The sequence below is a fragment of the Oratosquilla oratoria genome, chromosome 19, assembly GCF_046742065.1.
Source record: "Oratosquilla oratoria isolate Oo_2021 chromosome 19, ASM4674206v1, whole genome shotgun sequence".
Classification (NCBI taxonomy): Eukaryota; Metazoa; Arthropoda; class Malacostraca; order Stomatopoda; family Squillidae; genus Oratosquilla; species Oratosquilla oratoria.
In genome coordinates, this window is record NC_134795.1 from 35,617,951 (window position 1) to 35,645,950 (window position 28,000).

Below are 28,000 nucleotides of genomic sequence, written 5' to 3' on the forward strand. Positions count from 1 at the left end.
TCCACTACTGCAGGGGTAGGCAAAAATGGAAATAAGTATTCAGAGAAGTGGTACAGGACAGTATTAAGAATGGGGAGGACAGCATAATGAAGGGACAGTCCCAATATGATTAAGAAGCATAATTTCTCTGAGTAGATATTTCCTCTATCACAGACAAAATGATATGTAGCTCTGGTCCATAGGGATGCCCCATATAGACCCTAAAGTACCAGCTGCATGCTACTGAACTGATATTTACTGTACAATAACCTGCAGCCATTATCCCAGACAGGTCTTTTATGTTTCTCATGTGTATATCGCCCTGTGGTGGTGGGGGGGGAGAATACTGCCACCAAGTCTTCCCACTTCAGTTGTAAGAGGTGACAAAAACGGGATGGGAATTAGGTCTAGACATCCTCCCTGTAGCCCCAAAGGGGACATTCCTAAAAAAAAAAAAAAGTAAAGGCATAAGAGGGTCTAGTAGTTTTCCAACCAGTAACCTAAGGTTTGGGTCTATTAATGTGCGTGGATGTGGTACAGATGAGAGTAAAAGGGAAGAGATAGGCAGTATGTGAGAAGAAAGTTGGATGTGTTGGCATTGAGTGAAACTAAGTTGAAAGGGAGGGGCAAGTGTGAGTTTGGGAGTGTAGTTTGGAGGTTCTCAGGAGTGGAGAGAGGATGAGGGAGAGAAGGGGTGGCTATACTAGTAAGTGAAGAGATAGGTAAATGTGTAGTGGAGTGGAAGAAGATTTCTTCAAGGTTAATGTGGATGAAGGTGAAACTGGGAAGGGAGATATGGGTTTTTGTAGGTGCATTTGGGCCTGGTAGCGAGAAGATTGTAGAGGAAAGGGAGGCTTTTTGGATAGATTTAAATGAGTGCATAGAGGGATGGGAGAAATGTCAATGTAGTTGTATTGGGAGACCTTAATGCCAGGGTAGGAAATGAACCTATAGATTGAGTTGTTGGGAAGTGTGGAGTTCGAGGAAATAATTGTAGTAGAGAGTGGAGATGTGTCTAGAGAGTTGATGATAGAATACAGTGTATAGGAAGAAAGTCAAGCATAAGTACACATGGGAGAGGGTGGTGGATGGAAGGGTGGTAGATAGAGCGTTAATGGACTATATAGTGGTAACCAGGAGTAGGAAGAGTTAAGGATGTACATGTTCTAAGGGGAGAGAGTGCGGGAATATCAGATCATTTTCTGGTGAAAGGTAAGTTGAGAGTGGAGGATAGATGGAGAAAGAGGAAAAGGGGCAAAAGGTAGGGAGGTGCTTAGAGTGAATTGCTTAAATGAGAAAAGGAGTAAAAGAAGCTGAGAGAAGAGTGGGAGGGATTGAAGGATAGAGTAGAACTAGGAGTGGAGGAGGAATGGGGATGGTTCAAGGAGGGAGTTACAAGGTGTGCAAAGATGGTGTGTGGAACAAGGAGGATGGGAGTAAATGGAAGGAAGGGTAGTGAGTGGTGGGATGAGGAAGCAAAGAAGAGAAGCGAGCTTTCACAGATTGGTCACAAAATAGGACAAGGGAATCATATGAGAGGTACAAAGAAAAGAGAAGAGAAGTAAAGCATAAGATAAAGGAGGCAAAGAGGAGAGCAGATGTGAAATGGGGTAAGAGTAAGACAGAAAATTTTGAAAATAATAAAGATGTTTTGGAAAGAAGTTGAGAGGGGAAGAGGAGGCGAATCAAGTAGAGAAGAAAAAGTAAAAGGTGCAGATGGAGAGACGATAATGGAAGAGAAGGCAGTAAGAGGAAGAGGAACATAGTATTTTAGGGAGTTGCTAAATGTGAAGGAAGATAGGGAGGGAAAGGCAAAGGAAAGGTAGTTGCAGTGGGAAGCAGTAAGAAAATGACCGTGATGAGTGAGGAAAATGAAGGAGAAATAAGGAAAGATGAAGTGAAGGCAGTTGTTAACCTCTTCACTACGGGGCACATCGCACGTCTGGCAGCATTAGCTGCCCGACATGCGATGTTGCATCATAATAATCGCATTATAAAGATTAAAGTCGGTGCTCAATCGTTCGTTCTCTTTCACCCGTGTATTTTGATAACCATAGAAAACTGATGAAGCCAGTTTAGAGAGAATGAAAATTACGTAGGTACGACTACAATAAATATAATCAAGATGGCGACGTCGGCAACATCGATTACCCACTTGCTCCTCATGCCGCCTACGTAGGCGTCACCATATGGAAGTGGTTAAGATGATGAAAGCAGGTAAGGCACCTGGGTTGGATGGATGGCATACAGAATGTCTGAAAAAAGGAAGCACAGTGGTGGTGGACTGGTTGGTGAGGTTATTTAATGTTTGTTTAAGAGAGGGTAGAGTGTCAGAGGACTGGAGAAGTGCCTATATAGTTCCACTTTACAAGGAAAAAGGGGACAAGTGTGAGTGTAGTAGTTGGAGAGAGATCAGCTTGTTAAGTGTAGTTGGGAAGGCTTATGGGAGGGTCTTGATTTAGAGATTAGGAGAACAGAGGAATTAATTGGTGAGGAACAGTGGGTTTAGGACAGGTTGCATAGATCAGATTTTTGTGATAAGACAGATATGTGAGGAAGTTATAGGAAAAGGTAAGGATGTTTTTTATGGATTTGGAAAAGGCTTATGGCAGGGTAGACAGGAAGGCACTGTGGGAGGTATTGTAAATATTTTGGATAGGAGGAAAGCTGTTAAGAGCAGCCAAGAGTTTTTACGAGAGTAGTAGATCGTGTGTTAGGATTAGAAATGGAGATGGTGAGTGGTTTGAGGTAAAGGTAGGGCTTCATCAGGGATGTATTATGTTGCCCAGGCTGTTCAATTTATGCATAGATGGGGTGGTGTGAGAGGTAAATGCAAGGGTAATGGGTCAGGGATTGGAGATGGATAAAGAAAATGGAGAAAAGTAGGAGGTAAACCAGTTGTTTGCAGATGACTGCACTTGTAGCAGGATCAGAGGAGGGATTGAGGAAGTTAGTGACAGTTTGAGGTGTGTGAAAGAAGGAAGTTGAAGATAAATGTGAGTAAAAGTAAGGTGATGAGATGTACAAGGGGAGAAAGTGGAAGCAGGCTAGAAGTGATACTTGGATGTGAATGTGGCAGGAAAGGGAGGAGTGGAGGTGGAGGTAGAATATAGATTGGGAGAAGCCTTTTGGATTAAAAAATGTAATGAAATAGATAGTTGGGAATGGATGCTAAGAGGAGATTGTATGGAGGAGTGATTGTGCCAACAGCACTGTATGGGGTAGAAACATGGAACATAAGAGAGGAAGAGTTTGAATGTGTGTGAGATGAGATGCCTGAGAAGTATGATAGGGGTTACTAGGCTGGATAGAGTGAGAAATTGAGGTAGTGAGGAGGAGAATGTGAGTGGAAAGGAAGTTGGGAGATAGGGTTAATGAAAGAGTATTAGGATGGTTTGGACACATGGAAAGAATGAATGAAGAAAGACTAGTAAAAGAGGTGTGGAAGGTGTGAACATGAGGGGTTGACCTTGGATGGGGTAAAAGGGGCATTGGGAAAAGGGGGAATGTGTGTGAAGGAAAGATGGGAGAGGATAGGGGTAGATGGAGAATGGTTGTGTATGGATGATGCTGTGATGCATGAGGTGGAATGGGTGGGGGATGGGGGGTGAGGGAGTATGTGAGAGAAATAAACTGACGCAGCCCAAAGGGATTTCTCCCTGTCTTCTCCATTTCTGCATGAGGTGATGGAGGGGGTTCACTGATTTAATGAAGTGGCCTTGCTGTGGATGTGCTGTGACACTGCTTTTGACCCAGGGCAGTGGGCGAGATATGAGTGGAGTATGTTAGGGATGGAATGGGTGGGAATGGTTCTTATGCCTTTGTTTTTTGGCTACCTCCCTTATAAGGGGGGAAAAAGGCCTTTGGTATATATGTATATATATCTGCTTTGATTCAGCCACCCCTATTATAAGGGGGAAGAGTAGTGGACATATTTGACCTGGGTAATAGAGCTAATTGTTCCATCATTTATTATTTCTTCAGGCTGAAGCAGAGCGCAAAGTCTCTTTTGACCATGGACCTGATGGAAGTGTAGCGGAGGACAACTATTTTGGAATGATCGCATACCGTGATGGCTACAGCTTTGATTTCATCGAGGGAGAAATGTGGGAAAAATCACCATTTAGCATTTACGATTTCTTACAGCAGAGAAAACGGTGGTTGCAAGGAATTCTATTAGTAGTTCACTCCCGCCATATTCCCGTAAGTTAGATTTGTAGGTTGATGATAACCAAAGAATTAGTTCATTGAGTACTGTATTTGTACTGCCTTTGCCCTTCTCCCATCCTTTCTTGTCATTTCTCTCCCCCTCTCTCTCCCCAAGACAGCAGCACAAAATCTCTTGAGTCATTGTCTGTTACTTGCAAGGCTATGGGTATCCTGAAAGAGACTGGGCAACAAATTGATAGTATTTTCATTATTTATATTATTACATTCTTGGTTACATGGGATGCACATGTGATAGAAATGGGGTTCTGGTAACTAAGTGTAAACTGATGCTGTATCTACTAGATCATTTAAAAGTCTCCATTAATACATAGATTGAATAGAGAAAAATAGGAATTGTAAAGTACATAATCATATACCCACTTGCTCTCCTTGTGCCATTGATTCTAGATAATACAATTGAATTTTATACATTAGAAATAGGCCAAAGTCCCCATGTAGTAAATGAACTAGGAGTAAAAGGGGTAGGTGCATGCCATGGCTGGCTACCTCACTTATAATGGGGAAAAGGCCCTTGGTCTTTAGGTAGATAAATACTAGTTAAGGGACCAGTCATACAACAACACTCCTCAGGTTGAGAGCAACCTCCAAAGAGGAATGCTGGTCAGCTTTATCTATGTGACCAGTGAGGGTACCTGCATGTAGTGATCATGCAAGACATGTCAGAGGGAATTGTCTCCCATTGACCCCTACATCTCTATAGGGAAGTGGAACAGTGCTCAAATTTCCAGACTGGTCCCAGGACCTTTAAGAATTTTGCCTTTATTTCCTTGACCTTTTCACACAAGAAGTGACAGTGTGTGGCATCTTTTATATAAACCAGTGACATAAGCAGTTCCACATTAATACAACATAAACATTAGTCAGTTTAGTCCTGTAGAGATCTATTGGAGGGCCTGATGATCATTGCCAACTGCACTGAGGGTACAGGTTTCCAGTCGGGGAAACGTGTGGTAATTATCATATAATTAGCTTGTTCATAAAAGAAGTGGGTGACCAAGTGAAAGCATAATTTTAGTTTTGACTCTCCATGAGAGAAAACTATGTAAAGAGAGGGTTCCTACTCCATGCATTCTATTCTGTATAATCTATTTTTTTGACTTGGAGGGGAACAGGTGGTATTCTTGTCCACCATCACTGGGTATTTCAGATTGATGAAGAGGTAGCATCATAGGGGTGGTTGATTAGAGATTTAAGAAAGAGAGCTGAATGAGGGAGAGTTAGTAACCAAATACCTCTGTATGTAAATTGGTGTAAACACATTTGTGCAGTAGTGCATGTGCTTGTTTTGGTCAGAAATTACAGTGCACTTGCAAGAGATGTTCCTTATGTGCAGATATGTAGACACGTATACATACCAGTCTATCCTGAACTACATCCCTCCCTCTCCATCCTCCCTCTCATTTGCCTCCCCACCCCCATCCTATTTCCCTTCTGTCCCCTTCCTCTTCTGGCCCCCTACTGTCCTCCTCCCACTCCCCTGCTGTCCCCCTTCCCTGCTGCCCCCCCCACTACCCAGCTGCCCCCCTTCCCTGCTGCCCCCCACTACCCAGCTGCCCCCCCCCACTACCCAGCTGCCCCCCCCACTACCCAGCTGCCCCCCCCACTACCCAGCTGCCCCCCCACTACCCTGCTGTCCTCCCCCCACTACCCTGCTGTCCTCCCCCCACTACCCTGCTGTCCTCCCCCCACTACCCTGCTGTCCTCCCCCCACTACCCTGCTGTCCTCCCCCCACTACCCTGCTGCACTACCCTGCTGTACTCCTCCCCACTACCCTGCTGTACTCCCCCCCACTACTCTGCTGTCCTCCCCCCACTACCCTGCTGTCCTCCCCCACTACCCTGCTGTCCTCCCCCCACTACCCTGCTGTCCTCCCCCACTACCCTGCTGTCCTCCCCCCACTACCCTGCTGTCCCCCCCCCTCTACCCTGCTGTCCTCCCCCCACTACCCTGCTGTCCTCCCCCCCCACTACCCTGCTGTCCTCCCCCCCCACTACCCTGCTGTCCTCCCCCCCCACTACCCTCATGTCCTCCCCCCCACTACCCTGATGTCCTCCCCCCACTACCCTGATGTCCTCCCCCCCACTACCCTGATGTCCTCCCCCACTTCCCTGTTGTCCTACCCCCCACTCCCCTGATGTCCTCCCCCCACTACCCTGATGTCCTCCCCCCCCACTACCCTGATGTCCTCCCCCCCCACTACCCTGATGTCCTCCCCCCCCACTACCCTGTTGTCCTCCCCCCCCACTACCCTGCTGTCCTCCCCCCACTACCCTGATGTCCTCCCCCCCCACTACCCTGATGTCCTCCCCCCCACTACCCTGATGTCCTCCCCCCCACTACCCTGATGTCCTCCCCCCACTACCCTGATGTCCTCCCCCCCCACTACCCTGATGTCATCCCCCCCACTACCCTGATGTCCTCCGCCCCACTACCCTGATGTCCTCCCCCCCCCACTACCCTGATGTCCTCCCCCCACTACCCTGATGTCCTCCCCCCCACTACCCTGTTGTCCTCCCCCCCACTACCCTGATGTCCTCCCCCCCACTACCCTGATGTCCTCCCCCCCACTACCCTGATGTCCTCCCCCCCACTACCCTGATGTCCTCCCCCCCACTACCCTGATGTCCTCCCCCCCACTACCCTGATGTCCTCCCCCCCACTACCCTGATGTCCTCCCCCCACTACCCTGATGTCCTCCCCCCACTACCCTGATGTCCTCCCCCCACTACCCTGATGTCCTCCCCCCACTACCCTGATGTCCTCCCCCCACTACTCTGCTGTCCTCACCCCACTACTCTGCTGTCCTCACCCCACTACCCTGCTGTCCTCCCCCCACTACTCTGCTGTCCTCCCCCCACTATGCTGCCCTCCCCCCACTATGCTGTCCTCCCCCCACTACCCTGGTGTCCTCCCCCCACTACCCTGGTGTCCTCCCCCCACTACCCTGGTGTCCTCCCCCCACTACCCTGGTGTCCTCCCCCCACTACCCTGGTGTCCTCCCCCCACTACCCTGGTGTCCTCCCCCCACTACCCTGGTGTCCTCCCCCCACTACCCTGGTGTCCTCCCCCCACTACCCTGCTGTCCTCCCCCCACTACCCTGGTGTCCTCCCCCCCCTACCCTGGTTTCCTCCCCCCCTAGACCCGTGTTTCCGCCCCCACTACCCTGCTGTCCTCCCCCCACTACCCTGCTGTCCTCCCCCCACTACCCTGTTGTCCTCCCCCCACTACCCTGGTGTCCTCCCCCCACTACCCTGGTGTCCTCCCCCCACTACCCTGGTGTCCTCCCCCCACTACCCTGGTGTCCTCCCCCCACTACCCTGCTGTCCTCCCCCCACTACCCTGGTGTCCTCCCCCCACTACCCTGGTGTCCTCACCCCACTACCCTGGTGTCCGCCCCAACTACCCTGGTGTCCTCCCCCCACTACCCTGCTGTCCTCCCCCCACTACCCTGCTGTCCTCCCCCCACTACCCTGCTGTCCTCCCCCCACTACCCTGCTGTCCTCCCCCCACTACCCTGCTGTCCTCCCCCCACTACCCTGCTGTCCTCCCCCCACTACCCTGCGGTCCTCCCCCACTACCCTGGTGTCCTCCCCCCACTACCCTGGTGTCCTCCCCCCACTAACCCTGGTGTCCTCCCCCCACTACCCTGGTGTCCTCCCCCCACCTACCCTGGTGTCCTCCCCCCACTACCCGGCTGGTCCTCCCCCCACTACCCGTGTGTCCTCCCCCCACTACCCTGGTGTCCTCCCCCCACGTACCCTGGTGTCCTCCCCCCACTAACCTGCGGTGTCCTCCCCCCACTAACCCTGCTGTCCTCCCCCACTACCTGCTGTCCTCCCCCCACTACCCCTGCTGTCCTCCCCCCACTACCCCCTGCTGTCCTCCCCCCACTACCCTGCTGTCCTCCCCCCACTAACCCTGCTGTCCTCCCCCCACTACCCTGCTGTCCTCCCCCACTACCCTGCTGTCCTCCCCCCACTACCCCTGCTGTCCTCCCCCCACTACCCTGCTGTCCTCCCCCCACTACCCTCTGTCCTCCCCCCACTACCCTGCTGTCCTCCCCCACTACCCTGCGGTCCTCCCCCCACTACCCTGCTGTCCTCGCCCCCCACTACCCTGCTTGTCCTCCCCCCACTAAACCCTGCTGTCCTTCCCCCCACTACCCTGCTGTCCTCCCCCCACTACCCTGCTGTCCTCCCACTACCCTGCTGTCCTCCCCCACTACCCTGCTGGTCCTCCCCCCACTACCTGCTGTCTCCCCCCACTACCCTGCTGTCCTCCCCCCACTACCCTTGCTGTCCTACCCCCACTACCCTGCTGTCCTCCCCCCACTACCCTGCTGTCCTCCCCACTACCACTGCTGTCCTCCCCCCCCACTAACCCTGCTGTCCTCCCCCCACTACCCTGCTGTCCTCGCCCCCACTACCCTGCTGTCCTCCCCCCCCCCTCTTACCCTGCTGTCCTCCCCCCACTACCCTGCTGTCCTCCCCCCCCCACTACCCTGCTGTCCACCCCCCCACTACCCTGCGGTCCTCCCCCCCCCACCCTTGTGTCCCCCCCCACTAACCTGCTGTCCTCCCCCCAATAACCTGCTGTCCTCCCCCCCACTAACCTGCTGTCCTCCCCCCCACTAACCTGCTGTCCACCCCCCACTACCCTGCTGTCCTCCCCCAGTACCCTGCTGTCCTCCCCCACTACCCTGCTGTCCTCCCCCCCACTAACCTGCTTGTCCTCCCCCCACTAACCTGCTGTCCTCCCCCCCCCACGCCCCCACTAACCTGCTGTCCTCCCCCCCGAACCTGCTGTCCTCCCCCCCACTAACTGCTGTCCTCCCCCACTAACCTGCTGTCCTCCCCCCACTACCCTGCTGTCCTCCCCCCACTAACCTGCTGTCCTCCCCCCACTAACCTGCTGTCCTCCCCCACTAACCTGCTGTCCTCCCCCACTAACCTGCTGTCCTCCCCCACTAACCTGCTGTCCTCCCCCACTAACCTGCTGTCCTCCCCCACTAACCTGCTGTCCTCCCCCACTAACCTGCTGTCCTCCCCCCACTACCCTGCTGTCCTCCCCCCACTACCCTGCTGTCCTCCCCCCACTACCCTGCTGTCCTCCCCCCACTACCCTGCTGTCCTCCCCCACTACCCTGCTGTCCTCCCCCACTACCCTGCTGTCCTCCCCCCACTACCCTGCTGTCCTCCCCCACTAACCTGCTGTCCTCCCCCACTACCCTGCTGTCCTCCCCCACTAACCTGCTGTCCTCCCCCACTAACCTGCTGTCCTCCCCCCACTACCCTGCTGTCCTCCCCCCACTACCTGCTGTCCTCCCCCCCACTATACCCTGCTGTCCTCCCCCCCACTACCCTGCTGTCCTCCCCCACTAACCCTGCTGTCCTCCCCCACTACGCCTGCTGTCCTCTCCCCCACTACCCTGCTGTCCCCCCCACTACCCTGCTGTCCTCCCCCCCCTACCCTGCTGTCCTCCCCCACTAACCTGCTGTCCTCCCCCACTACCCTGCTGTTCCTACCCCCACTACCCTGCTGTCCTCCGCCCCACTACCTGCTGTCCTCCCCCCACTACCCTGCTGTCCTCCCCCACTAACCTGCTGTCCTCCCCCCACTACCCTGCTGTCCTCCCCCCACTACCCTGCTGTCCTCCCCACTAACCTGCTGTCCTCCCCCCACTACCCTGCTGTCCTCCCCCACTACCACTGCTGTCCTCCCCCCACTACCCTGCTGTCCTCCCCCACTACCTGCTGTCCCTCCCCCCACTACCCTGCTGTCCTCCCCCCCACTACCTGCTGTCCTCCCCCACTACCTGCTGCTGTCCGCCCCCCACTACCCTGCTGTCCTCCCCCCCACTAACCTGCTGTCCTCCCCCACTAACCTGCTGTCCACCCCCCCAACTCCTGTTGTCCTCCCCCCCACTAACCTGCTGTCCTCCCCCCACTAGACCCCACTACCTGCTGGTCCTCCCCCCACTTAACTGCTGTCCTCCCCCCACTAAACCTGCTTCCCTCCCCCCACAACCCAGCTGTCCACCCCCCCACTAACCTGCTGTCCTCCCCCCCCACTAACCTGCTGTCCTCCCCCACTAACCTCTGTCCTCCCCCCCACCTTCAACCTGCTGTCCTCCCCCCCACTAACCTGCTGGCCTCCCCCCCACTACACAGCTGTACTCCCCCCCACTACCGTGCTGTTCTCCCCCCCACTACCCTGCTGTCCTCCCCCCCACTACCCTGCTGTCCTCCCCCCCACTACCCTGCTGTCCTCCCCCCCCACTAACCTGCTGTCCTCCCCCCCACTAACCTGCTGTCCTCCCCCCCCACTATACTGCTGTCCTCCCCCCACTTAACCTGGTGTTCCTCCCCCCACTACCCTGCTGTCCTCCCCCACTTACCCTGGTGTCCTCCCCCCACTATGGTTTTCTTCCCCCCACTACCCTGGTGTCCTCCCCCCACTACCCTGGTGTCCTCCCCCCACTACCCTGGTGTCCTCCCCCCACTACCCTGCTGTCCTCCCCCCATACCCTGGTGTCCTCCCCCCACTTCCCTGGTGTCCTCCCCCCACTACCCTGCTGTCCTCCCCCCACTACCCTGCTGTCCTCCCCCCCCGACCCTGCTGTCCTCCCCCCACTACCCTGCTGTCCTCCCCCCACTACCCTGCTGTCCTCCCCCCACTACCCTGGTGTCCTCCCCCCTGCTGTCCTCCCCCCACTACCCTGCTGTCCTCCCCCCACTACCCTGCTGTCCTCCCCCCACTCCCCTGCTGTCCTCCCCCACTACCCTGCTGTCCTCCCCCACTACCCTGCTGTCCTCCCCCCACTACCCTGCTGTCCTCCCCCCACTACCCTGCTGTCCTCCCCCCACTACCCTGCTGTCCTCCCCCCACTACCCTGCTGTCCACCCCCCCACTACCCTGCTGTCCTCCCCCACTACCCTGCTGTCCTCCCCCCACTACCCTGCTGTCCTCCCCCCACTACCCTGCTGTCCTCCCCCACTACCCTGCTGTCCTCCCCCACTACCCTGCTGTCCTCCCCCCACTACCCTGCTGTCCTCCCCCACTACCCTGCTGTCCTCACCCCCACTACCCTGATGTCCTCCCCCCACTACTATGCTGTCCTCCGCCCACTACTCTGCTGTCCTCACCCCACTACCCTGCTGTCCTCACCCCACTACCCTGCTGTCTCCCCACCCCACCCCACTCCCCTGCTGTCCTCCCCCCCTAACCTGCTGTCCTCCCCCACTACCCTGCTGTCCTCCCCCACTACCCTGCTGTCCCTCCCCATACCAACTGCTGTCCTCCCCCACTAACCTGCTGTCCTCCCCCACTAACCTGCTGTCCTCCCCCCACTACCCTGCTGTCCTCCCCCCACTACCCTGCTGTCCTCCCCCCACTACCCTGCTGTCCTCCCCCCACTAACCTGCTGCTTGTCCTCCCCCCCACTACCCTGCTGTCCTCCCCCACTACCCTGCTGTCCTCCCCCACTACCCTGCTGTCCTCCCCCCTCTAACCCTGTTGTCCTCCCCCACTACCCTGCTGTCCTCCCCCCACTACCCTGCTGTCCTCCCCCCACTTCCCTGCTGTCCTCCCCCCACTACCCTGCTGTCCTCCCCCCACTAACCTGCTGTCCTCGCCCCCACTAACCTGCTGTCCTCCCCCCACTAACCTGCTGTCCTCCCCCCACTAACCTGCTGTTCTCCCCCCCCACTAACCTGCTGTCCTCCCCCCCACTAACACTGCTGTCCTCCCCCCCCACTAACCTGCTGTCCTCCCCCACTATAACCTGCTGTCCTCCCCCCACTAACCTGCTTGTCCTCCCCCCCACTAACCTGCTGTCCTCCCCCCCCACTAACCTGCTGTCCTCCCCCCCACTAACCTGCTGTCCTCCCCCCCCACTACCTGCTGTCCTCACCCCCACTAACTGCTGTCCTCCCCACACTAACCTGCTGTCTCCCCCCACTAACCTGCTGTCCTCGCCCCCACTAACTGCTGTCCTCCCCCACTACACCTGCTGTCCTCCCCCCACTAACCTCGCTGCTGTCCTCTCCCCCACTACCTGCTGTCCTCCCCCCACTAACCTGCTGTCCTCCCCCCACTACCTCTGTCCTCCCCCACTACCTGCTGTCCACTCCCCCCACTACCCTGCTGTCCTCCCCCACTACCCTGCTGTCCTCCCCCACTACCCTGCTGTCCTCCCCCACTACCCTGCTGTCCTCACCGACTACCCTGCTGTCCTCCCCCACTTCCCTGCTGTCCTCCCCCCACTACCCTGCTGTCCACCCCCCACGACCCTGCTGTCGTCCCCCCACTACCCTGCTGTCCTCCCCCCACTACCCTGCTGTCCTACCCCCACGAACCCCTGCTGTCCTCCCCCCCCACTACCTGCTGTCCTCCCCCCCACTACCCTGCTGTCCTCCCCCACTTACCCTGCTGTCCTCCCCCCACTAACTGCTGTCCTCCCCCCACTAACCTGCTTGTCCTCCCCACTAAACCTGCTGTCCTCCCCCACATAACCTGCTGTCCGTCACGCCCCCCACTACCTGCTGTCCCCCCCACTAACCTGCTGTCATCCCCCACTAACCTGCTGTCCTCCCCACTAACTGCTGTCCTCCCCCACTAAACCTGCTGTCCTCCCCCACTAACCCCTGCTGTCCTCCCCCACTCCCCTGCTGTCCTCCCCCCACTTACCCTGCTGTCCTCCCCCCACTACCCTGCTGTCCACCCCCCCACTTCCCTGGCTGTCCTCCCCCACTACCCTGCTGTCCTCCCCCCACTACCCTGCTGTCCTCCCCCCACTACGCTGATGTCCTCCCCCACTACCTGCTGTCCTCCCCCCACTACCCTGCTGTCCTCCCCCCCACTACCCTGCTGTCCTCCCCCCCACTACCCTGCTGTCCTCCCCCCCACTACCCTGCTGTCCACCCCCCCACTACCCTGCTGTCCACCCCCCCACTACCCTGCTGTCCTCCCCCACTACCCTGCTGTCCTCCCCCACTAAACCCCTGCTGTCCTCCCCCCACTACCCTGCTGTCCTCCCCCCACGAACCTGCTGTCCCTCCCCCACTACCCCGCTGTCCCCCCCCCACTCCCCTGCTGTCCTCCCCCCACTCCCCAGCTGTGTTCACCCCACTATCCTGCTGTCCTCCCCCCCCCCTAACCTGCTGTCCTCCCCCCCCACTAACCTGCTGTCCACCCCCCCACTAACCTGCTGTCCACCCCCCCACTAACCTGCTGTCCTCCCCCCCCACTAACCTGCTGTCCTCCCCCCCCCACTAACCTGCTGTCCTCCCCCCCACTAACCTGCTGTCCTCCCCCCACTAACCTGCTGTCCTCCCCCCACTAACCTGCTGTCCTCCCCCCCACTAACCTGCTGTCCTCCCCCCACTAACCTGCTGTCCTCCCCCCCACTACCCTGCTGTCCTCCCCCACTACCCTGCTGTCCTCCCCCCACTACCCTGCTTTCCTCCCCCACTAACCTGCTGTCCTCCCCCCCACTACCCTGCTGTCCTCCCCCCACTACCTGCTGTCCTCCCCACTACCCTGCTGTCCTCCCCCATTACCCTGCTGTCCTCACTACCCTGCTGTGCTCCCTCCCACTCCCCTGCTGTCCTCCCTCCCACTACCCTGCTGTCCTCCCTCCCACTACCCTGCTGTCCTCCCTCCCACTACCCTGCTGTCCTCCCTCCCACTACCCTGCTGTCCTCCCTCCCACTACCCTGCTGTCCTCCCTCCCACTACCCTGCTGTCCTCCCCCCACTACCCTGCTGTCCTCCCCCACTACCCTGCTGTCCTCCCCCCACTACCCTGCTGTCCTCCCTCCCACTACCCTGCTGTCCTCCCTCCCACTACCCTGCTGTCCTCCCTCCCACTACCCTGCTGTCCTCCCTCCCACTACCCTGCTGTCCTCCCCCCACTACCCTGCTGTCCTCCCTCCCACGCCCCTGCGGTCCTCCCTCCCACTACCCTGCTGTCCTCCCCCCACTACCCTGCTGTCCTCCCCCCACTACCCTGCTGTCCTCCCCCCCACTACCCTGCTGTCCTCCCCCCACTACCCTGCTGTCCTCCCCCCACTACCCTGCTGTCCTCCCCCCACTACCCTGCTGTCCTCCCCCCACTACCCTGCTGTCCTCCCCCCACTACCCTGCTGTCCTCCCCCCCACTACCCTGCTGTCCTCCCCCCACTACCCTGCTGTCCTCCCCCCACTAACCTGCTGTCCTCCCCCACTAACCTGCTGTCCTCCCCCCACTAACCTGCTGTCCTCCCCCCCACTAACCTGCTGTCCTCCCCCCCACTAACCTGCTGTCCTCCCCCCCACTAACCTGCTGTCCTCCCCCCCACTAACCTGCTGTCCTCCCCCCCACTAACCTGCTGTCCTCCCCCCCACTAACCTGCTGTCCTCCCCCCCACTACGCTGGTGTCCTCCCCCACTACCCTGCTGTCCTCCCCCCACTACCCTGCTGTCCTCCCCCCCACTAACCTGCTGTCCTCCCCCCACTCAGCTGCTTTCTGCCCCCCACTAAGCTGCTGTCCTCCCCCCACTAACCTGCTGTCCTCCCCCCACTAACATGCTGTCCTCCCCCCACTTACCCGGTGTCCTCCCCCCACTAACCTGCTGTCCTCCCCCCACTACCCTGCTGTCCTCCCCCCCACTACCCTGCTGTCCTCCCCCCACTACCCTGCTGTCCTCCCCCCACTACCCTGCTGTCCTCCCCCCACTACCCTGCTGTCCTCCCCCCACTACCCTGCTGTCCTCCCCCCACTACCCTGCTGTCCTCCCCCCACTACCCTGCTGTCCTCCCCCACTACCCTGCTGTCCTCCCCCCACTACCCTGCTGTCCTCCCCCCACTACCCTGCTGTCCTCCCCCCACTACCCTGCTGTCCTCCCCCCACTACCCTGCTGTCCCTCTCCCCCGTCCCTGCTGTCCCCTCTCCCCCGTCCCTGCTGTCCCCTCTCCCCCTCACTTGCTGTCCCCTCTCCCCCTCACTTGCTGTCCCCTCTCCCCCTCACTTGCTGTCCCCTCTCCCCCTCACTTGCTGTCCCCTCTCCCCCTCACTTGCTGTCCCCTCTCCCCCTCACTTGCTGTCCCCTCTCCCCCTCACTTGCTGTCCCCTCTCCCCCTCACTTGCTGTCCCCTCTCCCCCTCACTTGCTGTCCCCTCTCCCCCTCACTTGCTGTCCCCTCTCCCCCTCACTTGCTGTCCCCTCTCCCCCTCACTTGCTGTCCCCTCTCCCCTCACTTGCTGTCCCCCTCTCCCCCTCACTTGCTGTACCCACTCCCCCTAACTTGCTGTCCCCTCTCCCCCTCACTTGCTGTCCCCTCTCCCCCTCACTTGCTGTCCCCTCTCCCCCTCACTTGCTGTCCCCTCTCCCCCGTCCCTGCTGTCCCCTCTCCCCCGTCCCTGCTGTCCCCTCTCCCCCTCACTTGCTGTCCCCTGTCTCTGCTGTCCCCCGTCCCTGCTGTCCCTCTCCCTGTCCCCGCTGTCCCTCTCCCTGTCCCCGCTGTCCCCTCTCCCCCATCCCTGCTGTCCCTCTCCCCCTCACTTGCTGTCCCTCTCCCCCTCACTTGCTGTCCCTTCTCCCCCATCCCTGCTGTCCCTCTCCCCCTCACTTGCTGTCCCCTCTCCCCCTCTTTCCCTATCCCGTTCCTTCTCCCTTCACTTCTCCATCCTCTTCTTTGCCCCCCCCCCCGTTCTTCCTATCCATTGTGCTGTCTTCCTGTATAATATTCCCACCTCCCATCCCCAGTCTTCCCATTGATCTTTTCTCCCTATTCTTTCTCTCCTCCCTCCCCTCCCCTCCCTACTCCCCTCTCCTTCCTACTCCCCTCTCCTTCCTACTCCCCTCTCCTTTCTTCTCTCCTTTCTTCTCCCCTCTCCTTTCCCCTCTTCCCCCTCCCCTCTCCCCTACTCTCTCCCAACCTCTCTCTCCCCTCCCCTTTCCCATCTCCTCTCTTCTTCTCTATCTTCTCTCCTCTCTCCCTTCTTTCCTTAAATGTTCAGTACAATGCCCAGCTGAAGAACTTTGACAGTTTTTTGAGTTATTGTGTAAATGCTTTAACCTACAAGTTAATTGCAATACCTTGCCTGACCTTGCCTAACGTAGGCTGTCGTAAAATTGCTTTATTACGTAAGATAGTTGTAATGTAGAGTAATGAGCTTGGATTCCTATGTTCCCCTCCCCCCATCAGGTGAGCACCAAATGGCTGCTGGCATTGTCCCTCTATTCGTGGGTGACGATGCCTCTAGCCTTCTCATCCGTAATCCTGAGCACCACCTTTCCTGTCACGGTGCCACCGCTCTTCAATATAATAGCAGCCTTCGTCGGCGGTGTCAACTTCTACATGTACATCTTTGGCGTGATCAAGTCCTTCCGGGTCGACCGACTGGGCTGGATTCGCATGGTCCTGTGCATTGTTGGGGCACTCATCACCATGCCCTTCAACTTCCTCATCGAAAACTTTGCGGTGCTCAGGGGTGTTATTGGGAACAAGCACAAGTTTTACATTGTTAATAAATTGACCGAACCAGCACCTCCAGTTAATGTTGTCTGATGGGACCTGATACTTAAGGTGGAGTCAATATTTGTTTACCCTGTCACCTGGGTGCATGTATGTGTGCATGTGTGAGTGAATGAGCATTTGTGAATGTGATTAGGAAGGTGTGCATTTACCTGCTTTTTTGTTTTGATTATTTATTATGATTGTTGAATGGATGCATACATTATGCCAGAGTGCTTAAGGCCTACAGCACAACCAAATCCCAGTCAGAAATGTTGTTGCCATAAGTTTCTTGCCTGTTAGTGACTACAGTTAAATGATTTATGGCTATAGTTATTTGTCCGCATGGTTCATGGTATATTTGGTGATTAAATTGGTGGTTGTCAACTACCTGCAATAGTTGATAGAGGTTGCGCATCAGAGTGAAGACTGTAATGCATTTGTATTTACATGTGGGGGCTCCACTGTGGCATAGTAGCAATGGAGAAGTGGCATGGAAAGAAGGTCTGCAGTTCCCTACTCCTTTAGCAGGCCTACGGTGTTGTCATGTAATTCAGATGTGCACATTGTGATACCCAGACGGGTTATTTTGCAATGCAGTGTTTAATTCAGTAACCCTGTCATGGTACTGCATGGCTCATGACATCTGCGTAGCATAAGCTATTAGTGAACAAAATGGACCATGAAAATGTCATTATTGGTCCATTTGGGCCACTGTTGTATACGGTTGTTAGAATCCTGCATCCTGTGAAATTCTTGCATGGAGTGTCAAAATTGAGATTAGTTTACAAGAATTGTGTTTAACCCCTTACCCGTTTTTTTTTTTTTTTTTTTTTTTTTTTTTTTTTTTTTTTTTTTTTTTTTTTTTTTTTTTTTTAAGACCTTTTCATTTATTTATTTATTTATTTTCTATAGTATTTTTCATACCAATTGTGGAAATAACTTGTTTTTTTTTATCTATTACACATATTTTACTTGAAATTTTATTTTGAAGATCCCTTTTCTGGCAAAAACAAGATAACTCTTCTTCCCTTTTTTTTTTTTTTTTTTTTTTTCTCCCAAACTTAAGAATCAAAAGTAAAGGGAAATTACACACTTAATTTACTCTTTTTTTATATCTTGCTCTACAATTGATCATCCAGTATTTCCATTGAATGGGAAGCATGGTGGTGGAGAAAGCATGTTTTGTTCAGACACATCATGTCCCTGCCAATGTCGTAAATCCTCCTCCTCACTTGGAGAGAGAATAGCCATTGTCAGATGAATTTGCACTCTCATCTGATGTATCCAAGCTTCTAATTGAAGCTTCATACTCATTCTCATTTGAGCTCGACATCTGGGCATAATTCATAAAAAAAAGGGAGTGTATGTGTGCAAAAGCAATGAGTCTGCTTCATTTGGCTGATACCTTATCACAAACAAATGCATCCCAAGGCAGAAGAGAGACAGCTACCAGATGTAAGATTTACCAAGTATACTTGTTGATGGCTAAGAATGGCCCTAATTCAATGATTATACTAGTCTGTGTCTGTTTTTGAAACATTGTTTGGTCGAGTTTACTTGTTGCACACTGAAAAAGAAAAATGGGTGAAGATGAGTTTACTTGTTCTTGCTGGGTAAGGGGTTAAAAACCCATTTTTTTTTTATTATTATTATTGGTGCACCACATTATATAACCACTTGTACATTGTGAACCACTAAGTTTATGACCTCAGTGATATTATTTTGGCCATTTTGAGTATTAAATTAACCCACTATAGTGCAGCATGGGTCACATTGCATACCACAGTAATGTTCTCTGGACCTTTGATGTATGTGATAAACCACAATAATAGTTTGTGGACCTTAATAGTATTGCACAGATGGCCATAGTGCTACACAAACCACTAAAGTGTCTCGTGACCATTACATTGGTGTGTAGGTCATTGTAGTACAGTGTTGACCTCGCATAGTACAGATAAAGTCATTATATTAATGTCTTAGGCAGCCCTTGTGCAAGTCGCATCAATGCAGACAAGGAATGAACTAATGTATTACTGGTGAGCATTCATTGTACTCTTGAATCATGCCCTTTCAGAGATACTGTGTGGGCTTGGTGTGATTTTGCAGTATATTATATGATATTGACCTCTCAAACTCGATGGCTGGTCTGCCACTAAATGGATGAGTGGTTGGGTTTTCTATCAAGATGTAACATGGTTATGATGGTATTTACATTTTGTTAACAATATTCAAGACATGGTCACATTTCTAGTCACATACTGTTAATTTTACTACGAATATGGCTGCTAGTCTTGAAAAGTTTTCCACGTTGTGAATCCTGTACTGACCATGATATGGTTTGGCCTAAATTCTTGATCTGTTCACTCCAAGCTTTCCCTCTATTAATTGTAATTGATTAACCAGAACTAAATTATGAAAGTGTTAGTGGTCTGAAGAGGTTGATATTGAATGTACTACTTGATAAGTATGAAAGCCACCATAATACAATGGGAATAACCTCATTACTGTGTATACCTTTGAGGTATAAAAGTTGCTTAAAAGCTGTAGGAACCACTGTAGTGCTGTAAGAGCCAATAGTGCTTTGAGTCATGATAGCACTGTTGGAGTAATGGGTACAACATGGATTGTTGATACAATGTCACTTTGGTATTGTTTGAGCAGTGGTGCTACTTTGAATCATTAGTTCTGTGTGAGCCATTGTAGTGCTTTGTGAGCCACTTTAGTATGTTATGGGCCACTGTAGTACTGTGCAAGCCAAATTTGTGTTGTGTGAAACATTGTAATCCTGTCAACTGCAGGAGTGATGTGTACAGCCCCATAATACTCTTCGAACAACCAGAATGGCAATGTTTGTTACACGATCAGTCACAACATTGTTGTAGTCTTTGGCATTCTATGGTTCCACAAAGTCTCCTCAAGTGATTTGCTACATCATGATCCAGCACATCACTATAACTTGCCAACGCCAAGGATGATTGACACTGAGCATGAATCTTGTCTGTGTACTGCAGGTTAGTTACTAAAATGGAGAACAACATTATGTGTCATATTTTTATTTATTTTGATTGTTATTCTATATAGTATTGTAATAATGATAATAATAGTATGGTCTGTCAGTACATCTGTTGATAGACCATCATATTTTTATTGGTTGTGGTGGTGTGTATGTGTGCATAGGGCCCAGGCTGTGCAAAACAATGCAGCAGCAGAGGTGATGCACTCACAGCTGTAGCCCTTTGGTGTGTATATTCACCATGTGATCTAAAATCACTGCCAGACAGGAGTGTGTCCTTAGGATGCTGATAAGCAGCAGCACGCTTGTGCTTCTACAACCCTTTACGGACTAGAGGTTCCTCTGATCAGGCGAAATGGTCTGGTGTTGGCCAGAACAAAGTCCTTAAGAGCAGTGAATGTGTCCCAGTGGTCCATAAAGGGTTAATCGAGATTGTTAACTCGATGTTTTCATAACCCATTGCGGACTTGAGGTTTCTTAGTCAAATTGAATCATTGGGCCAAAATTAAGTTCTTGGCAATGCTGAATTCGTTACAGTGGTCCGTAAAGGGTTAAACCCAGGTGAGCCTCGAAAGCTTGCATTTGTATGCTTGCATGCATACGGACCTGTGTCGCATTGTGCTTTGCTCAAGTATGCAAAGCTCACAACCAAACAACTATTGAGCTGTGCAACATGCAAAAGGAACGTAGAACAATTGGTTGAACATCACCCGCAAGTTGCCTCTACTCTTGTTCGCCTATGTGAGATGGAAAAAGTAGACTTGTAGTTGCCACGTTGCCCCTTTTGTTAGCCACTTGTTATAGAAAGAAGAAAACAAGAAATCAAACAAAAGGCACATTGAAAATACTCTAATGGGAAGCACAAACATTTGCACAATGTTAGTCAAAGATTTTATACCAGATTCCATTATCTCTTGTACTAATCTAAGCCGTGTTTCCAGAATGAATGAACATGTAAGCAAGATCCTCAAACCACTCCCAGCCTGCCAAGCTTTATTGTGAAAAGCTGCAAATCTTTTCTGATAAGAAAAATGAAAATAACAAAAAAATATATAATATATTCCTTCAAATCTTCATGCACGAATCACCATCACCACCATCATTGTTGCTGGATCCAGAATGTAGGCAGTATTGGTCTAACATGTATATTTGATCCTATTTGATTCTCTTGACCAAACCTCCCATACCAGGTACCAGTTCTAGAACGTCTCATGCAATTTGTTGTTCTTGCCAGACATAACCCATATTGTTTGACAGAAGCCAACTATTTGATCTCCTTAAATTAAAGCAGTCTAAGAGATTGAAATCACGTTTTTGTGACATGATACTTCTCCAATTCTTACATTTGATAGTTGTTTAAAAGAGTAAAGAACTGACCAATGAAAATACCAGTACAATTCAGGCTGATTTTCTTGTGACAGTATTGCAAGCAAAGGATTATGTTCATAACAAGCAATGTGCACCAATACCACTGCTTACCCACTGTTCTCTTAAAAATGTTGCCATATATGGTTGGCAATTCATTCATTGTGCCCCCACCTCTCACTTTTGTTTCTTACTGATCTCTTACTATTTTCCTGCTGGTCACACTTGTTTCTCTTTTTTATCAATGGTTTCACTTTTTTCTATTGCTAGTGTTTCTGCTTTCTCTTGCTGGTCTTGTTCATCTTTTGCTGGACTAGCTTGTTTGTATCATTTTATCTCTCATCTCTATCCTATCTCATCTAACTTATTTCAGTCGCTCATCTCTCTATCTCTTTATTTATCTCTTCTTTCAATCTCATATCTGTCTCTCATCTCTGTATTTGCCAAATTGTAGTTCACAGGAAAAGAGCAATGCTTGTGGAGACTTGTCTCTTCTCTAGTTGTCAAACCTAGATTGTCTTGGTGTCTGTCTGTCTGTCATCTCCAGCACTTGATTTGAGCCCACTGATGGAAAAATTAAGAAAATTAATTTAAAACTAATCTAGCAAGGGTTCTTCACACCAGGACTTAGTTGATATGGATCATGTTTATATTGACCTCTAACTCAGTTTAGTTTTGCCAGTTACAAGGGGTTAAACTGGAAGATCATTTGCAAAATCCATAAAAAAAATAATCTCGTATTGCAGAGCTGCAGTAGAAAGCTGACATTGTGGAAGTAGGTGGTGAAATGGATAAAAAATAATTGGAAGTTCTTGGAGGTTAAGATATGATTTTGAAAAGAGGTAAAAATTAAAAGTTCAAGTGGCTCCAGATTTTTATAATACTGTATGAGCACTTGCATTTATGCTTGGAGAAGTGGAGATATCTTCATGGTACAACGCGAGTGATGATTGAAATTGTTCTGAATTGCACCAACTTTTTGGCAGTTTTAATTGCGTATGACTTTACAGAATACTTCAGTTTAGGTTACCCAGAATCCTTTTCTTGTTTGACAAAATTGTGTAGGATATCTGTGTAAATATAGAAAGTTTGCACATGATGCAAGTTTTGCATCCACATCAGTGGTTTCTCTTGGCAGATTATGTGTACAAAGTGTTGGAAAGTGCATAATGTGATTTTATATATTTTTTCCCCAATTTTTAAAGCACAAGGGCTAATGTTGACATAAAAACTGAACCCATGGTATATCACAACAGTGCAAAATTATTTTGTGGTTGAATGTTTGATATTTTCTATTTACAGTATAGTTTTCTAAAGCCCTATCAACATAAGCATACAGTGACTGCAGACACAAATATGAAATTTGTTCATTGATTTTCATTGACTTGCCACTTGTGCCTGACAAATGGCATGGAATCTGTCATGAAACAAATTTTTCATCTATGTCCACAGATAATATGCTCATGAGGACGGGTTCAATTCTTTTTATCTCTGAACGGTATAGTATTATTGTTACAACAAGTACATATTTGCAGAGTTGTACTGTATCATGAGTCGCAAATGTTGTCAGTTGTACTTTGTGTGCATCTCACATTTGGCGTTACTCTTGGTTGCCTATATTTGTCCTATAGGAAAGTGTTAGATTTATTTATTGAAACTTAAGTTCCTCAGTATTAGCACAAACTATGATAGATTATAGTTTTTGTCCTGTGAGTAATATATTTTCTACACAAATCATCGCACATGGAATGGAAAGGAATTTTTATGCCATTTCTTATACATACTCTTAGAAAAAGTTTAAAAACCTCTTTGTAGTCCTATTCTTCTAAGATGAAATCCTTTGCAGTATTTTTTCATATTCTTATGACTTCCTTTTGTTTCCTTCTGTTTTTCTCCATTTGTTGACCTTCTGTCTCGTTCCACACCCAGTGTTTCTCTATACAGTTCTTTCTCTTGGTACAATCCTTGCACAATCTTTTCTTGTGTGTAGTTTTTTCTTTCCTTTCTCTTCCCCTATGTTTTGGTACTCTAACTACAGAGAAACTTTTTTTTCCATATCTCTGGTTTCTCTGAATTGTTTTACATATCCTCATGTATTTTTGACCCATTTAATTTTTCTTGTGTAGAACAGATTTAGGTTGCATCATGTGATTGGTATATAAGCTTGAGTAATTCAGCTGTGATGCCCAAATAGACAAATTGCAGTGCTGACTAGCAAGGGTGATATGGTTGTAGGATCTAGAGGGAAATTTTGTTTTGAATTAAATTTTTTTGTTGTTATTATTTTTTGTTACTATGTGTATATTTTGTTTTGAATTTAATGAACAAGTTCTTTGCCTTGTCCTATGCTAGGAAGTCCCCCTCATACATGCACTCGCATGCATGCACATACTCGTACACAACCTTGTGGCGCAGTGGTTAGAGTTCTCGCCTGCCACTACGGCAGTCCGGGATCGAATCCTGCCCAGGGCTGAAATAATTTCAGTATCACTGCACTGTGGGTTGTTACTCTAACTCTTGTGGGCAGGGAGTTAGGGGTGTGTTCTCATAAGGCGACAGTATTATCCATAGATCGGTCATATGAGCTCTGAACTCTCATCTGGGAGGTTAATAACTGTCGATCATGTGTCCAACATGTGATCCAAGACCATGGTGAATCATACGCACACACACACACACACACACACACGCACTCATTCGTATGCATGTGCACTCTCATGCACACATATACCCTCACACATGCATACACACACACATGCACACACACGTATACTCATGCATTCATACTTCCATGCACACTCACACTTGCTCACTCACACTTGCTCACTCACACATCACACACTCCTCTCCTCTCCCCTCCCTCTCTCCAACCAAATTAGGAAACCAAATAAATGTTTACTGTGTGGTTAGTTTTGTAATGCAGTTGTTTGTACTTGTGGTAATTTTGTTGTACAGCTACTCTTGCCATGCCTTATGCCCTATGCTGTCCAGCTGAAGATGCAAATATCAGTCAGCGACTCCAATTTTTTTTTTTATTGTTATTATTTTTTGTTTATTTACTTGTTTATTTGTTTATTTCTTATAACATTTCATTTACTTTGTCACAGTTGTGCTCATCCTGAATATGGAAAAGATCTGGCAACATTGGGGACTCCGTTTTTTGCACAAAAATGATGTTAAATGTAAAACTGTTGATTTGAAGTATGGAAGAGCTTTAAATTGTAGTCATGTACATAAAGGTGATTTTGTTACTTTACGTTTTTGTTTTAATAAAGACAACCAGTAGAAAGTCTTGTTAAAGATGTTATTTCTGTTAAGTTTTGTGTTGATATATCTCCAGATGTAGTGATGACCATAATTGTTGCTTAACCTCTTAAATATGATTATGCCTATGTATGCATCATGAGCCGAAAGTGAAGCATACGAGGATGCCGGTGTCTGCTTCCTGATTTTATTTATTTTGTAGTTGTAGTTGGGTCATTCCCGAGAATAAGTATAACAGCACTGATTTTATATTTGTGTGTGTATTGTGATGCATCATTGTACATCAGGCAGCCTGATGTGCACGTGAATATTTGACTCATTTTGAAGAGGTTAAAGTTTCGCTGACAGGAAACCTACCCTACAGTAGCTGGGAACTGCCCTTTGGTCCTTTCATAAATATCTCTTGAATAAAACAGATTGTCTGTTTTGTATCATATGTTTGTGTAGCTGGGGGAAGGGGAGTAGGTGCTAGTTTTTCAACTTTTCTTGTGTGAATAAATGGAGAAAATGCAGTCATAGTTGATGGTGAAATCTTGGGCCTGGTCCGGAAACAGTGTTAGCCTAGAGTGACTGACACCTTCGTATGGAAAGAAGGTACTGAGAGGTTTTGAAGATCATTGGCAAGGAGGTGATTCTCCTACTTCAGTTTCTCAGGTCAAACACATGTGTACTTCTTTGTTGGTCTCTTGAAAAGTGCATAAATACTTGAGCTGGACAAAGGGGGTTGGGCTTCTGACTACCTCCATATGGAGGGACTAGGTCGTCCTTTCTAGAGAATGGTGAACTATCACATCACACCACCACCACATGGTGGAAAAAATAAAAAAATAAAAAATGCAAGGGAACACAAGGTGTGAGGTAGCGATTGAGACTGATATTGTAATCTGTCGCTGTAATACCTCTACAAAGAAGTCTAACAATCTAATTTTATCTTTTACAAACAAAAGTCCTGGTGAGGGTGCATGACAATGCGGGCAGCACATAACCTCTGGAAACATTCACAACCCACATGGAGACAACAGGCCTAGTGATCGCATGGCACTTGGACAAGGCAGTAGAACTCATGAGTAACCTGTGCATCTGAGCAGCCCATTTTAGGATCCATTTTGCTTGCCTGACATGGGGAAGGAACTTGAATAGGTACCCTGAACATAATCAGCCCCACCATCACTTGGGGTTGGGTTTTGGGTTCATCGGTGTTGCTGCCATGGTTCAGTGGTAGTCGGAGCCCTTAGTCTAAATGCTGCCCCGGGGAAAAGTTCTCATCATCCCTTACAACCTGTTTTAGCTATTGGCTTGTGAAATAATTAAATAGATTTTATTTAATGTCCCTATTGCAGAAAAGATAAGGGAAAGTATTTCATATTCTCTTGATTCTAATGCAAAATTTGTATGACTTTTTTTATTATTATAATTATATTGTCAGTCTTGTGGGTGGCATGTCCAAACTGGAATTGCTACCGCCCAAAATATGCCACCCCAGGGCATATACCCCCCTCCCCCCCCCATGTGAAGGCCCTGGTGGTAGTGTTCATGTCTGGTAACTATGTGGGGATTTCGGGGGGGTGTTCAAATCCTGGCCGTGGTGCAGAGGTTAGGAAGGACATTCACTCTGAATAATTGTCCCCAACCTCTGCTTGCCTTGGACCTTAGGTGACCTGGGCATCACTACATCAGCTTCCTCTGGGTATTGTCACAGCAGTGGCATACCGTGGAGACAGTCTCCTGTGTTCATGTTTTAATTGTTCCAGACCACGTGAAAGGTAGAGGTCCCTGCAAACTGAAAAAAAAAGCAGCAGCAGGAACAAAAAAAAAAAAAAAAAAATACAATCCATTCCATCTACAAAGATCATAAGCACAACCTAGTGAAATGAACACCAGCAGTTTACTACTCAAACATTACAACAATCTACTAGTTGCATAATGGAACACTTCCAAAAACACTGGTATCACAAAACAAGCACTCCAAGATCCAACCACTAACCCCCATCTTCTCCCAGACAACCCACAGAAAAATCTCTCGTAACTAGCAAGAACAGTACCAGCACAACTGTGTTCAGGTCACCATCCAACATTTGGAACAACATGCTTGGCTACAGAAGCAAACTGCCAAAGATGCAGTTACTACACACAAGACAGTGAACACGTTATCTAACACTGTACTATTACTCCTTTACATAGACAAAATATCTTTATTGAGTGATCCAGGGGTCAATATGGTGACAGTTACTGGAGACCTGGGCCAACAGGTTGGTTCTCAGTACTGTCAGCTGGGAATACAGTGCAACAGGTAGAATGAAAAGAGAACCTTCCAAAGAACCAAAAACATCTCTGCTGCTGCGCGATATTGCCCGAAGTGCTGGTAAACTGCCGGGGTTGACATATCGGGTGTGGGGACAGCGTTGCCGGAATACCACCTGTCTTTTCCACACGTTTTCTTTGATCGAAAACTGAACAGTGACAATTCTATGTTTGTGATTGACGGAATTTCTATCGGCTTAACGGGCACACACAACAATGTGGAATAGGAGTATTGCCACCAACAGAGTTCTGTAAACATAAGATGAGAAAGAAAACGCATAAATAATACATAGAGGGATTGGTGACACACACAAAGGAAAGTTTTCCGCTATATCACCACAAAGTAGCTCCAACACTGCCTCCAATGATTTAAAGAAATTCGCAGGGAAAGCTATAAATATAGACTTTATATTATAAGCAGGTGACGTAATAATACATGAAACAATACACACTTAATTTCTGATGGTGGAATCACAAGTGGACATACACAAGTCAAATCAACAAACATTACACAACATATTTATACTCAAAGTATTAGAACATGCTTTTTGAGGGATGAAAATGTACGCATATATCTATACTATAAAGTACAAGAACATATACTTTCTCATAGAGAGAGAGAGAGATGCAATTACATGGTTAATGTATGGAGTTTATCATTAACTGAGATGGCTTAAAGCTCACACAAGTACCTTTCTCCCTGACAGCCTCTGACACTAAAATTAGTGCATCCTGTTCCTAGTCTTTGTTTTCATTAATGACAACTTTGAGAATAGTCTCTCAGCATCAGCATTTGAAGTTGGTAGAGACAAGACCTGCATTATAAAGGAACACGGATACTGAAAATGATGTGTGCCATCATCGTCTGTTACTTTCCCTAGTTTTTCATAGAACTAAAATATTACAGTCGGGTACCAAGTCTTGCGGCAAAGTTACGGAATCTAGGTTCCTCCATTCATTGTCTAGAATTTTGACATCAAAATCGTAAATGCGAGGTACTGCTTGAACTAAATTTGTGAGAGAAGGTAGGGCTGTTCTTGTGTTTATATCCAAAACATTTTTTGGCGATAGAAATGAACATAGGCGGAAAAGTTCATCTTCATTAATTCAACTAAGTGGTCAGCTGTACTGAATGGAAAGTTATGCTCGTCGATGAAGCATGCGAGTAGAATGGTCGCTAATACCAAGGTCTAATATATTCTTAGATCTTGGCTAATACCACTCTTCTACGAGGACGGGGGGGGGGGATCCCCCTGCTGGACATCGTGTTGTTACACTGCTCCTTTTCAGCTGAATAACTGGACCTCACAAACTTACACCTTGACCATGTTACCTTCCTCTGCTA

The 28,000-nt window shown here is 49.8% G+C and overlaps 1 protein-coding gene across 17 annotated transcripts in view; it reads left to right on the plus strand.

Moving 5' to 3' along the window:
* Positions 1-24,346, plus strand: part of egh (beta-1,4-mannosyltransferase egh) — a 65,771-nt gene extending 41,425 nt beyond the window's left edge. For 16 of the 17 annotated variants that reach the window (XM_076202881.1, XM_076202880.1, XM_076202894.1 and 13 more), the window contains 2 exons: positions 3,964-4,182; positions 16,401-24,346. In XM_076202881.1, the coding sequence (XP_076058996.1) occupies positions 3,964-4,182; positions 16,401-16,763 (582 nt within the window). In that variant the 3' untranslated portion in view covers positions 16,764-24,346. The remainder of the gene's footprint in view (positions 1-3,963; positions 4,183-16,400) is intronic. The other variant, XM_076202879.1, reaches the window with a different exon arrangement.
* Positions 24,347-28,000: the final 3,654 nt, after the last annotated feature.